This window comes from Haplochromis burtoni, unplaced genomic scaffold, assembly GCF_018398535.1.
Source record: "Haplochromis burtoni strain Fernald_Lab_line unplaced genomic scaffold, NCSU_Asbu1 Contig_4, whole genome shotgun sequence".
Taxonomy (NCBI): Eukaryota; Metazoa; Chordata; class Actinopteri; order Cichliformes; family Cichlidae; genus Haplochromis; species Haplochromis burtoni.
The window spans coordinates 1,319,245-1,331,295 of NW_024582365.1; the positions used below are offsets into that span (position 1 = coordinate 1,319,245).

Here is a 12,051-nt window from a genome sequence, read left to right on the forward strand (position 1 = left end):
CAATTCAAGCCAGATGAATCCCGGCATTGTCATCTTGGAATATCCCCGTGCCATCAGGGAAGAAAAAAACCATTGATGGAATATCCTGGTCATTCAGTATAGTCAGGTAGTCAGCTGACCTCATTCTTGGAGAACATACTGCTGCTGTATGACCAACCGAAGCAACCCCAGACCAAACACTGCCCCCACAGGCTTGTACAGTAGGCACTAGGCATGATGGGTGCATCACTTCATCTGCCTCTCTTCTTACCCTGACGCACCCATCCCTCTGGAACAGGATAAATCTGGACTCATCAGACCATGTGACCTTCTTCCTTTGCTCCAGAGTCCAATCTTTATGCTCCCTAGCAAATTGAAACCCTTTTTTCCAGTTTGCCTGACTAGTGGCTTTCTTATGGCTACACAGCTGTTCAGTGCCAATCCCTTGAGTTCTCTTCGCATTGTGCGTGTGGAAATGCTATTAAACATAGCCCTGAGTTCTACTGTTGTTTTTCTTTGATTTGATTTCATCAAACGTTTAAACATTTAAGTGATTTGTTTTTTGGCCCGGCAGTGTATATCTGATACATATTATTTTGAAATGAAAAAGAAAATGCTCGGAACAAAGAAGTAGACTTTTGCTTTAGACTGTGGTCTTGGAGTGGCTGTAAAATTGATTTGGCTGTACTTTACAACACAGCTCAAACTTTTTTTTAAGTACTGAAATTTTCACGTGGTTCCTTTCTGTTCTTAAGAAGCTATTTGCTCAGATATTTGCTCAAAAATACTGGCAAATATTTATTGTAAATATTCAGAGTTTGAAGGTAACATTGTTGCCAAGCTTTCTTAAATATGCTACAATTAACTCTTCACAAAAAAAAAAGATCAGTTACTTAGTTTTAAAAGAAAAAGGCCTTATTTAAGTGGTTCACTCAGTCTGAGGACCTCCTGCACTTTAAAAAACAATAATACTACAAACTGCTCTTTTTTTTTTCTACTCTTGATGCATTTATCACTTATAGTAGAACTCCCGGCAAAAACAGAAAGAAATATTAAAATGGCAACAAGATATGATAGTGAAAATTTATTTAACATTCTGGTTGGGAGCATTTGAAAAGATTTACAAGAGATGGATAGAAAAGGGAAGGAGAATACAACTGAACACTTCTCAGACACAATTTTTACAGTTAAAACACTTCTGCACTGTACACTCAGTTCAAACTGAGAGGAAAAAAAAGCTTTACACCTCATGTCACCAAACAAAGAGTAAAGGTTCCAATAACAGGAGACAAACTGGTCGTTCACTTCTCCTCCTTGCCTTTGGTTTTCCTGTACACCATCTCCCTGAAGCTCGACAGGATCTTGCTCTCTCTCTTTCTCCTCTCCTCCTGGTTGAACGATGCCAGGGCTCGCTTTTCGTCTGCGCTGTAGATCTGGTTTTCCTTTCTCAGACGCACGGCCTCCATACGACGATGTCTGCGGGGCGAAAAATTTGTCAGTATTACAGGAAGAAAAGCTGAACACGCTTCTGGATCTGCTCAACTCAACCCAGCCTAGAGCACAAGCTAAAGCAAATGTTACAATGTGCAGAGATTAGTAAAGAAATTAAACAACATTTAAAGCAATCAGCTCTTTTTCCCCTCGGGGAAAAACAAGTATGTTTCTGTAAAAGATAAGATGTAATGCAGATCGTGGAATATCTGTTGATAGAAAAACCTGATCGTTCAGTATATTCAGGCAGTCAGCTGACCTAATTTTTCATGAAAAATTTCCATTTTCTAAACATTACATACCTGCTGCCACTCATGACGTAACCAGACTTCTCGAAGTTTGCGATCTCATCGCTGGTGAGACCGATCTCTCCTCTTCTTGGGATACGTTTGCCAGCTTTCACGTACTCTGCCATGGCAGCACCTTCACCTGGCAACAGGGCGTGACCGAAACTGGAGGAAGGAGGAAAAAAAAGAAAAAGAAGCTTTTATCAAAAATTCTGCCAAATGATTTAGACAAGTTGTGTGGTGGAAATGTTTAACAGAGTCTGTCTTATTTTGTCACATCTGATAAACTGAATCACGGTGATTTCTATTTTTTTATAGCCTAAATAAAACTGAAAGACCCAATCAATTATCAGCAATCTTCAATAAAGTCAACTCTACTATCACTTTTAAAAAAAAAATCCCAGTCTTCAAGCTCACCGTTTAGCAAGCAAGTTTGAAAATACGTAACCTCTGTTATTTTTTCTGTTTTCTGTACTGTGCTGTACAGGTACACTCCACTGTAAACAGCAGTTGTGTTTGGGAATTCAACACAAACTACATTAGGGTTAGATGCTTTTCCCTTTAAGTTTGTTAATGCAGGAATTAACCCCGAACAGTGACTCACTCCAAAGGTCGATCGTTCTGAGACATGTGAGTGAGAGGAGCTTCGGGGCCGACCACATGCTCATCCATGGAGGTTTTCTCCACCCACATCACCCCATTGGGATCTTCCTCCTCTTCGTCCTCTGAGGCCTCGCTGCTGGAGTCGCTGCTGGACTCCTTCCGGCTTTTCTTCGCCTTCTTCTTCTTGGACTTCTTAGATCTGACGGGAAACAGGATGCTTGGTTAGTCAAATGGGCTGTTACCACGTCAACAGAGCTGATGCACAGCTTCGTATCAGAACTTACTTTTTGCTCTTCTTTTTCTTTTTCTTCTTCTTTATTTCTTCCTCTGAAACACAAAAACAAGACAGTTAAACTGATGAATCTGATTAGAGGAAAAACAAAACAAAACAAAAAAAGGGTGCTTTTCGTTCATCTTACCATCCGAATCTGATTCAAGCTCACTGTCCTCTGAGTGCTTTTTGTTCTTTCTCTTCTTGGACTTCTTCTTCTTTTTCTTTTTCTTCTTCTTCTCTTCTGATAATAACAGACAGAATGGGTTTGTTATAAATTCACAGAAAATGTTGGATTGCTGTAATTTATGTGTGTCCACACTCTGTGTACCTTCTGTGCTTGATTCTGAACTGCTGTTTTTCTCGTCTTCTTCAACTGGTGTGAACTCATCGGAGCTGATGGAGGTGAAAAAAAATACAGAAAAGAATTTTTGATACCTGAAAATAAGACAGAACAACGCCTGATGTCTCTGCCAGGGCGCCAACAGGTATGACACATCAAGACCTTTTAAATAACTGCTTAAATAAAATTTAACAGGAAAAGTAAAATTTAAAAGGTGGAAAAATTGGTTAAAACAAAGTCATTGCGAAACAGAAACTCTTACGGTGATGAGACTAAAAACATCTAAGACCAAGACACACAGAATTTAAGACAGTTTTAATTAAAAAAAATCTTTTACAAATAAATGCAGTTTTAAAGACATGTGTCTCCACAAACCCAACACAAAATTAACAGTATGTTCCTCACTTACTCTGGCTCTTTCACTCTGGGTGAATATCCCCAAACTTCAGGACAACCCAGCTCACCGATCCTCTCCCTCTCCTGCAGGCGCCTAAAACATAAGTTTGCAAAAACGTGTTTTTAACTGAAATGTCAAACGACACTTAGATTAGCAGCAAATCAAAAGAGGACGGCTTCCATCCGTTTGGTTTTTGGTAACAGATGCATTGACGAGCCCTCCACCTCCAGAGGACTGTTCATCTGAAGTGGTGGCACGTCATAAAATGCACCAATAGGCTCGTGTACCTGAGGACTGATTTGTATTATGGGAATTGCAGGGTTCAGGCTTTGATAGCTTTTCACAGTGATGTTAGACTGTTCATACCTGGCGATAAAAGCCTCTTGTCTCTGCCGCTGAGCGTCGTCCCTCTGCTGCTCGTAGTAATAATCATCTTTGAGGCCGCCGTGTTTTCCCGGAGGCTCGGACCAGTGGTTGCTGTGGTTGTGGCTGCTGTTGTTGTTGTTGTTATGGCGCTCTCTGGATCGGGACCTTGATCTTGATCTGGACCTGGAGCGGCTACGATGAGGACTTCCTATGCGGATCCGTCTAATGTTTCTGGCCTCTTTGAATCGACGCTCCCGTTCCTCTCGCTCCCTCTCACGGTTGCGTGGCTTAGGAAGTTTGGGTCCGAAGCTGTCCGGAGACAAGCTACGGTCGCGGCTGTCGCTGCGATGGCGACTGCCGCTGCGATGGCGACTGCGGGAGCGGGTCCGAGGTCTACGGGCCCGAGGACTGCGTGGCTCCCCGCCGCCGTCAGAACTCGATCGATCCGACAGAGGCATGCCCTCTGACCGTGAGAGACTCACTACAGGACGGGGTAAAAAGTAATTAAGTAATTAGTATCTAAGTAATCAGTATCTAAGAGGAGATTTAAAAGATGTCGCACACAGTTTATCTTCTTCTCCCTACGCAGAGAGCGTTTAATAACAGGAAGTACTGGTTGGTCCGTCCCAAAAAAGAATCCGACGTCAGATGTCATAGAGAACAGTTCCCAACATATTGATATAACACAATTTTCTTGCATTAAAATAATGTAAAAAAGAAAAAATCCTCAAAACTTGCATAATTACTAGCAATATGTATGGAATAAGTCCCAGTAAAACCAGTCAGATTAATTTAGGATATTTATCTATGTTTCTTTGGCTTATACTTTCTTTAAGTTTTTTTTTAATCGTTTCATAGGGAAATATTTGCTAACAATGCCTGCATGTATACTTGTAGACAGTTTATGTGCATGTCAGTATTTTCAGATGACAAAACTGAGAAGGAAAGCATAACTAATTTAATTTGTGTATACTGTGTACTATTGATAAATATGTATTGTGAAAAACGAAATACGGTATGAATTATACTGAAGTGTATAATATAATCACTATGTAAAGAAAAAAAATAGGCTGTTCTTAATTTTTTTATTCTAAATTCATAGCAACAGTAACAACTATAAAAAAAATATACAATTTCTTAGGGTGGTTTTGATATCATTTTAATTTTTTTCCAAATATTAAGCTGGAGTTTACTTTTTATTACTTTCTGTTTTAGCTTTAGATTAATTAATCACTAATATGAGGGGAGATTTGTCAGGGGCAGATTTAATCATTTTATAGTAGGCATTACAAGTTAAACATTTAACCAAAGAATAAAAATAGAAATTTCCAAAATGTTTGAAAATGTTTCTTTGTACATTTTTTTTTTAAATTCAGTAATAATTCTGTTTTAGTTAGCCTATTTTTCACAGGTAAACATGGGATGAATAAACAAAAAATCATTAATTTTATATCAGGTAAAAAAAAAATTGATTTATTTTATTTTGCATTTACAAGCTCGGGCGGGGGGTGGGACGTGGGGTAGTCCGAGAGTTTTGTGGCTGTGAAAAACTGTGAAAAACCCAACTTCCGGTTTTTCGCAACGCGCTCACGCGCCACCGGAACTACCGGGGTTTAACCGACCAACACACGGTCGTGTCTCCTACTGCTCAACTCAACATCTATGGAAACTGGACTGCGTGTTCACTAAATTTGAGTCTTTTTACCAACAAAGAAACAGAGCAGCTCGGCACGTCGAGATGTCGCTTTCTATAGTTCAAGTTAAAAGAAAAACGGAACCCGTGAGCAAGCCCGTGGAGGAGAAATGCGCAAAGGAGTACTTTTTCACGGAACTGGAAACCACTGCTACATGTCTGATCTGCAAGCAGAAGGTTTTATTCAAGGAGTTCAATATGAAGAGGCACTACGACGCAAAACACGCGGAAAAGTATAACCCATACCAGGGCCAGAAGAGGAAGATGATGTACGATCAACTTCAGAGAGAGTTCAACGGCCTTTCACCGCCGACTTCCAGCCTAAAAAGAGAGGATGAATTCAAACGCTATTCTGCAGGTACTTATTCAATTGACCGTTTATTCACCTGTGACCGTTGTGAGCTTTTATTTTGAAGGCGAGACTTGTGAACCGGCAGTTATCGCGCTGCTAACCGGCGTGCAAAAAGTAAACAGTTTCCAGCTGAAATAACCTCAGAACTGAGCTTTATTTGTATTTATATGAAGCTAGGACGATGTTTTTAAATGTACTTTAAAGCCACATAGTTTGCATTTGAATGCTTATAATCGCTTACGACTGCGACTCCTGGTGGCTGAGAATGAAAAGTGAGGCTCTCTGTTGTTGTTAGCCATTGTTTGTCGTTCATTAACATATCCGCCGGCTGCCACCCTGCTCACTCCTGACAAAATCATCAAGGTTTGCAGGTAAACCTCATCAATTTAACGCTGCTGTTAGAGAGGATTTCGATTTGGCCTCTATTCTACTAGAGGCATGCTAATAGTATGCTAAACAGCGGGCCGCGATTCATTAAGGAGGAAACGGTGCTACCTTTGTTAGCAATAGATGTCTTAAAAGCTTCAGTAGAGATAATAATTGCGCTCTCAGTGTTGCATTAATACCCCCTTAATGTCTTTTTAATATGTTCCTCAATCTGCCTTGGTGTCACAAGAGGCTAAAAATGTCCCGCAAATTAACGTTTACCTAGCGCCAGCTAAGGGACGGTTTTGTTTTTGTTGCCAGGCTAACGTAATTAGCATGTCTGACATTGTGTGCACAGAAACGGAATTATGCTGTCCAAGGTTATAATTAACAAAAACTAAACTAAAAACATACAGATGATCACTTTAGGTTTAGTCTTTGCTAAGGAGAAGATGTTCACTTGCCTGTGACTGAAATTATAATACATGATCTAAACTGCCAAAATGTATATCTCCTATAATACAGTGAGTAAAAAAGACACAAACGTAACACTGAAACCGATAATAGCTGAACTAAAAAACCCACCCTGGATACCAAGAACTATATTAAGATATTTTTCTATGTGCATAAATAAATCCACTAACAAAAATATAGGAGGCCAAGCTGGAGGTGGCAGAGTGGAAGATTTAGCCATAATTAGAAATTAGTATGTCAGAGGGACTTGTGCATAGGAAGGTTAGTGGATATACTGGACAAAGACTGCTGAATGTGGAGCTGCCAGGCTAGAAGACCACAGAAGATTCATTAATGTAGTACAGGAAGATGCAAGGATACAGTAAGAGTGGGTCATAGTGACCTCAAATGGAATCAGCAAAAAGAACAAGATGCATTTAGTTTGTAATATTTGGAAGACATTGTAGTAGCAGTGTAAAGTGTTAGCTTAAACATTAGTTTTTCAACTATACTCTTTTATATTATACACTGTCCCATTGAACCACTTTCTCTCCTTTTTCCATTATTCAGTTTATCAAGCAATAAACAATTTATTATTATTTTTATTATTATTAGTTGAAACAGTCGCCTGCAGATGCTGAGTTAACAGACTGACCAATGAGTGAACTGTTTCTATCCAAAAAAAGGGCCCTATAGCTCCTAGACCACCATGACTCTAGCTATACCAAAACATGAGCCATGATTCAGGCTGAACCTCCTCATGTAAATGTTCTGGGTTGTTTTGATGTTCCTGTTAGAACTGGAAATGCAGGAAATGGCAAAACTGAATTTGAGCCAGCTCTTTCACTATCTGTTGACATAACTTGTGTAACTCACATTGCTCTGCATGGTGGCACGTTATAATTAAGACATGAAATAATAATATGATAAGATCAACTTTATTTATCCTAAAATTTAGGAAGAAAACGGTAAGAAACCAGGAAAATAAAATAAAAACCGACCAAATATAGTTGCTTATTAAGTTAAAAATTACTCGAAATGTGAATATTCAATTTAAATCTAAAAATGAACCTGTACTTTGTTTATCTTAGTTTCATTTTTTTTAATGCCACTTAACTTTTATTTTTTAATTGTAGTTCTATTTCTTTAAATAAAAACTTTTTTGTGCATTTCCTTTTATTTAGTACTTAGTGATTGTTGACTCTATGAAAAATGCTTTGGATATGAATAAATGTTACTTGCTTCACGTTGTTGTGCATTCACAGGTTTGATTATGATTTGCTTTTTCTCTGTAGACATGCCGAGTCTGAAGCTGATATCTGCGACCGACACACAGTACTCAGCAGCTGTGCTGAAGAACATGAATGAGCAGCGGAGCCACGGATTATTTTGCGATATCACCATCATTATACAGGACAGGAAGTTCAGAGCTCACAAAACTATCCTGTCTGCCTCAAGTACGTATTTCCACCAGCTGTTTACCGTGGCTGGGCAAGTGATTGAACTAAACTTCATCAGGCCTGAGATCTTTGAGCAGATTCTCAACTATATTTACAGCTCTAAGATTGTCAGAGTCCGCTCTGACATGCTCGAAGAGCTCATCAATGCCGGGCAGATACTGGGAGTAAAGTTCATTGCAAACTTGGGTTCACCATTATCACAAGTTAAGGGCCTTCCTGGTTTGTCTAAGGAGGCAGAAAGCAAAAGTGACTCGTCTACAGAGATGATGCCGATCATCACAGAGTCCTTCTCAATATCTGCGGAGGAGTTCAATCAGGTAAACAAGCCTGCGGATAACGAGGAGGACTCGGACAGCGACGTTCTGTTTGTCTCAAAAACAGATAGTCAGAACAAAGTGGTCGGCTGTGGTGAAGTCATTGATTTGGAGAAAATGGATTCAGAAAATGTCCCGTCAAGCCAAAATGTAGAATCAAATCATGCAGTTTCAGAATGCAAAGACAAAGCTACCACTCCCTCGAAACCATCTGCTTCAAATCCTCCCAGCATCAGCTGTCCTAAACCAATTTTAATAGACAGCAGCCCTCTACAGAGCCCGGACAGCAGCTCCAACAACTCGTCTTCCCCTGCCAGAGTTTACTCAGGAAGTGCTCCCACAACACCAGCCAGAACAAGCAGTTTGACCCCAGAGCCATCGAGTGCCTCTCAGCCCCCTGAAAACAGCGACATAATGGGAGTCCACAAGAAGCAAGTGTCTACTTCATCTCAGCAGGGGGACTTCAAAATAAGACTCTCTGATTTATCGGAAAGTTCGACACTTCAAACAAATGTTCCCAAATCTGCTATAACGGGTAAAAAGACAGTGACGCTCAGCACAGCCACGGAAATCGACTCTATTTCGTCAGGCTGCAAGGTGTATGCCAATATTGGAGAAAATACGTATGACATTGTCCCGGTGAAAGAAGATCCAGGCGAAGGAGGCTCCAAAGCCAATAAAGGGAAGAGAGCTTTTATGGCGACACCATTGAAACCCTTCGAAAAAACACCCGTGTCACCCAAGGCAGGACCAAACAAGAAGAGGACCAAAACGGAGCTCGAGGACCACTACGAGCTCATCATGGATGGAAAGACTTTCTACGTGTGCATTGTCTGTAAGCGGCCCTACGTGTGTTTGCCAAGTCTGCGCCGTCACTTCAACACCCATTCGTGGGAAAAGAAGTACCCGTGTCGTTATTGCAACAAGGTGTTTGCCCTGGCCGAGTACAGAACTAAACATGAAATCCACCACACAGGAGAGAGGAGGTACCAGTGCTTGTTGTGCAATGAAATGTTTATAAACTACCAGTTACTCTCCGCTCACTGCAAGCAAGTTCACAATCAGGATCCTTGCGGGAGGAAGGAGAAAGACGACGGCGGCAACAACTTGTACCGCCTGCTTCCGTGTAAAACAGTGCAGATGAAGTCGTACTCGTGGACTACAGATGGGCCAGGGGTCCCAGTAATATCGGAGGACGGCAGCGTGCATCACATAACCTCAGTCGGCGAAGCAATGCACTCGTCCACCCAAAGCAGGATGTTGAACTGGGACGACATTTTCGTTGAGCCCGACGCTCACATGGCGCCTAACAGCCGTGCACAACCGGAGACGGCTATGAACACGCCTCCACAGGGTCCAGCAGAGTACTACTAAGCACAGCTGGCACCACTCCTTTTATTATATGTGCCTTTTAGGTGCCCCTCTTTCTCCTCGGTTCCACATCAACAATATTTTTGCGCAATTCTCAATAGTTTCAGCTGTACAGTGCGGTCTCATTAGTCTGTCAGTTGAAATGAGTGGACTAATACTGTAGTGATAACACAGGTACTAGTTTGCTGGTGGCGCTCAGTTATATGGTGAACGATGTAATGGGACCGTACCTCTCATGTTCCTCTGCTTTTTTAAAATGGCCATGATCTTTTACATTAGGTGAGCACGGAAATGGACGTGGTTCAAACATGATAGAAATGAAGAGTTTTTATGAATGAAAAGGCAAAAAAAAAAAAGAAATTGCTCTTCTTGGCTCAAACCTGTGCTCTGTATCTTTATTGCCCAGAATATTTCAGCTAAATGAGCTGAAGCACAAATGAAACGGCTGTTTTGTTTTTCAGTTTTATTTTTTCAACAGGCTACATTCCCTTAATCGTGAAATGACATTAAACGGAGGCCTGTTTAATGAAATGGAAATGGGGTTACCTATTTAAGTGATGTATGAAGCCTTATTGTGTGTATGTGCAGCCAGTTTTGGTTACATTACACATGAAATGATGAATTTTCAGGACCGATCATTCCCGTTTCTTTTTTAAATCTCATTCTGTGCGAGAGAATGTTGATTATGAATTTCATTATATTTGTATTTTGTCATCCTGGGTATGCAGTTATTTAATTTTTGTAGCAGCCTGGAAAAGAAACTTTCTGTCTGTTAAAGGGGACCTGTTAAGATTTTTGAAAATATACGGTTACAGCAGGGGATGCTCGTATTAAACAGGGTCGGTATGTAATCTAAGGATCTCATTCATTCATCGTTCACAGTCCAGTGGGTCTGTGTCTCACCAGTGGGGCTCTCCCCAATCTTAATATAGGAGGAGCTTAATCAGCTTGTTTCAGACTAAGGCCCAGTATAAGATATGTGAGTATATAAATAAGGATTATTTTGTATCGCGAGTCATGCAAAGCCACTGTAGCATGGAGCTGGAAATGAGCTTAATAGTTCCCCTTTAAATACATTGTTTATGTTTATTTTTATTTCTGTTACTTTGTCACTTCCCTTTATTTAAAATTGCAAAAGCTGCCCAGCTACATATAGAAGGCTGGAGATTTCTCCTACACGTGTGACGATAGGATGGAAATAAACTGAGCTTTATTACAGTCAATAGCTGTAGCACTTAGCATTCAGGCAGAAAACTCTTTGTTATAACTTTTCCGCTCTGTTTTCCACTGTGTCAGAGGGTAGTGATTGGTTAGTACAAGTAGTACTAACAGGGGAAACTGTACTTTGTCATGTCATCGTGCAGGGTTTCTTTTTAATAAACAGATTAACATCAGTATGTGATGTGTGGTGTGTTTTTGTGCTTGCTACACTCCAGTTTGGGCTCTTGACAGCAGGTTAACATTTGTCATAGTTTAAATTGGTCACACTGCCAGTATAGAAACAGAACAGCACCTGTTTATTTCTTGTTTGTGCTACTGCACATTTCTAGTTTGTAGCATGTATTCTACAGTGTTTTATGGATAAATCCTGTAGTTTTGCTCAAAAGGGAGTGTATTTACTTGTTGTACTGAAAGGTTAGCAGCTCAGCTGTGTGAGGACTTTGGCTTTAAATCTTGTTATAAAGGTTTATTTTCTTTTGGTTCACCTGTAAAAATGTTTTCTGGGGTGTGATTTAGCACTTTTATTCCAACAAAACCAGTGGGGAACATTTAAATTTACCACAGTCTTTTTTTTTTTTTTTTTTAAACCATGAAGGTTTTGCTTGAGAAAGTAAACCCTATGTTGCATTAGCCCGTAGAACCATCTCTAACAGCAATAACTTGTTTTCGCTTTCTGTATGACTTTATCAGTCTCTCACATCGTGGAGGAATTTTACCCTTTTCTTCTTTATTGTTTCTTCACTTCATGGAGGTTTGCACACATTCACGACTCTCTTAAGGTTCCACGACAGCATTGAGGTCTGGACTTTGACTGGGCCATTGCAACGCCTCGATTCACTTTTAGCCATTCAAATTTGCTGCTGTGCTTGGGATCATTGTCCAGCTGCATTCCCCAATTTGGGCTAAGCTCTAGCAGTCAGACAGATGGCCTTACATTAGAATACCACGCTGTACAGAGAAATTCATGGTTGATTCAATGACTGCAAGGTGCCCAGGTCCTGTGGCTGTAAGATGAGCTCAAGTCATCACTCCTCCACCATCGGGCTTGACAGCTGTTATAAGGTCCTTGCACTGTCCTGGACTT

General features: G+C 40.5%; 2 protein-coding genes across 3 annotated transcripts; one reads left to right on the forward strand and one right to left on the reverse strand.

Moving 5' to 3' along the window:
- Positions 1-1,048: 1,048 nt before the first annotated feature.
- Positions 1,049-4,376, reverse strand: LOC102294296 (NFKB activating protein). Its single transcript, XM_014333910.2, has 8 exons — positions 3,738-4,376; positions 3,384-3,464; positions 2,963-3,027; positions 2,780-2,875; positions 2,645-2,687; positions 2,362-2,559; positions 1,773-1,922; positions 1,049-1,455 (listed from the first exon to the last, which is right to left on the reverse strand). Exons 1-8 carry the CDS (start codon positions 4,193-4,195, stop codon positions 1,281-1,283), a joined length of 1,266 nt encoding a protein of 421 aa, XP_014189396.1. The 5' UTR covers positions 4,196-4,376; the 3' UTR covers positions 1,049-1,280.
- A 934-nt stretch (positions 4,377-5,310) lies between these two features.
- Positions 5,311-11,140, forward strand: zbtb33 (zinc finger and BTB domain containing 33). Of its 2 annotated transcripts, none has more exons than XM_005913146.2 (2): positions 5,311-5,788; positions 7,897-11,140. In XM_005913146.2, the coding sequence occupies exons 1-2, from the start codon at positions 5,476-5,478 to the stop codon at positions 9,747-9,749; spliced, it is 2,166 nt and encodes a 721-aa protein (XP_005913208.1). In that variant the 5' UTR covers positions 5,311-5,475; the 3' UTR covers positions 9,750-11,140. The 2 variants fall into 2 exon arrangements, with proteins under 2 accessions (XP_005913208.1, XP_005913210.1); XM_005913148.3 differs by lacking the exon at positions 5,311-5,788 and adding an exon at positions 5,828-6,153.
- Positions 11,141-12,051: the final 911 nt, after the last annotated feature.

Coding starts and splice junctions, on each gene's coding strand:
- LOC102294296 (XM_014333910.2), bottom strand. CDS start 4,195: ATGCCTCTGTCGGATCGATCGAGTTCTGACGGCGGCGGGGAGCCACGC. Junction 3,465..3,737: donor CAAGAGGCTTTTATCGCCAG/GTATGAACAGTC, acceptor CTTATGTTTTAG/GCGCCTGCAGGAGAGGGAGA. Junction 1,456..1,772: donor TACGTCATGAGTGGCAGCAG/GTATGTAATGTT, acceptor TTCGCCCCGCAG/ACATCGTCGTATGGAGGCCG.
- zbtb33 (XM_005913146.2), top strand. CDS start 5,476: ATGTCGCTTTCTATAGTTCAAGTTAAAAGAAAAACGGAACCCGTGAGC. Junction 5,789..7,896: donor ATTCAAACGCTATTCTGCAG/GTACTTATTCAA, acceptor TTTTCTCTGTAG/ACATGCCGAGTCTGAAGCTG.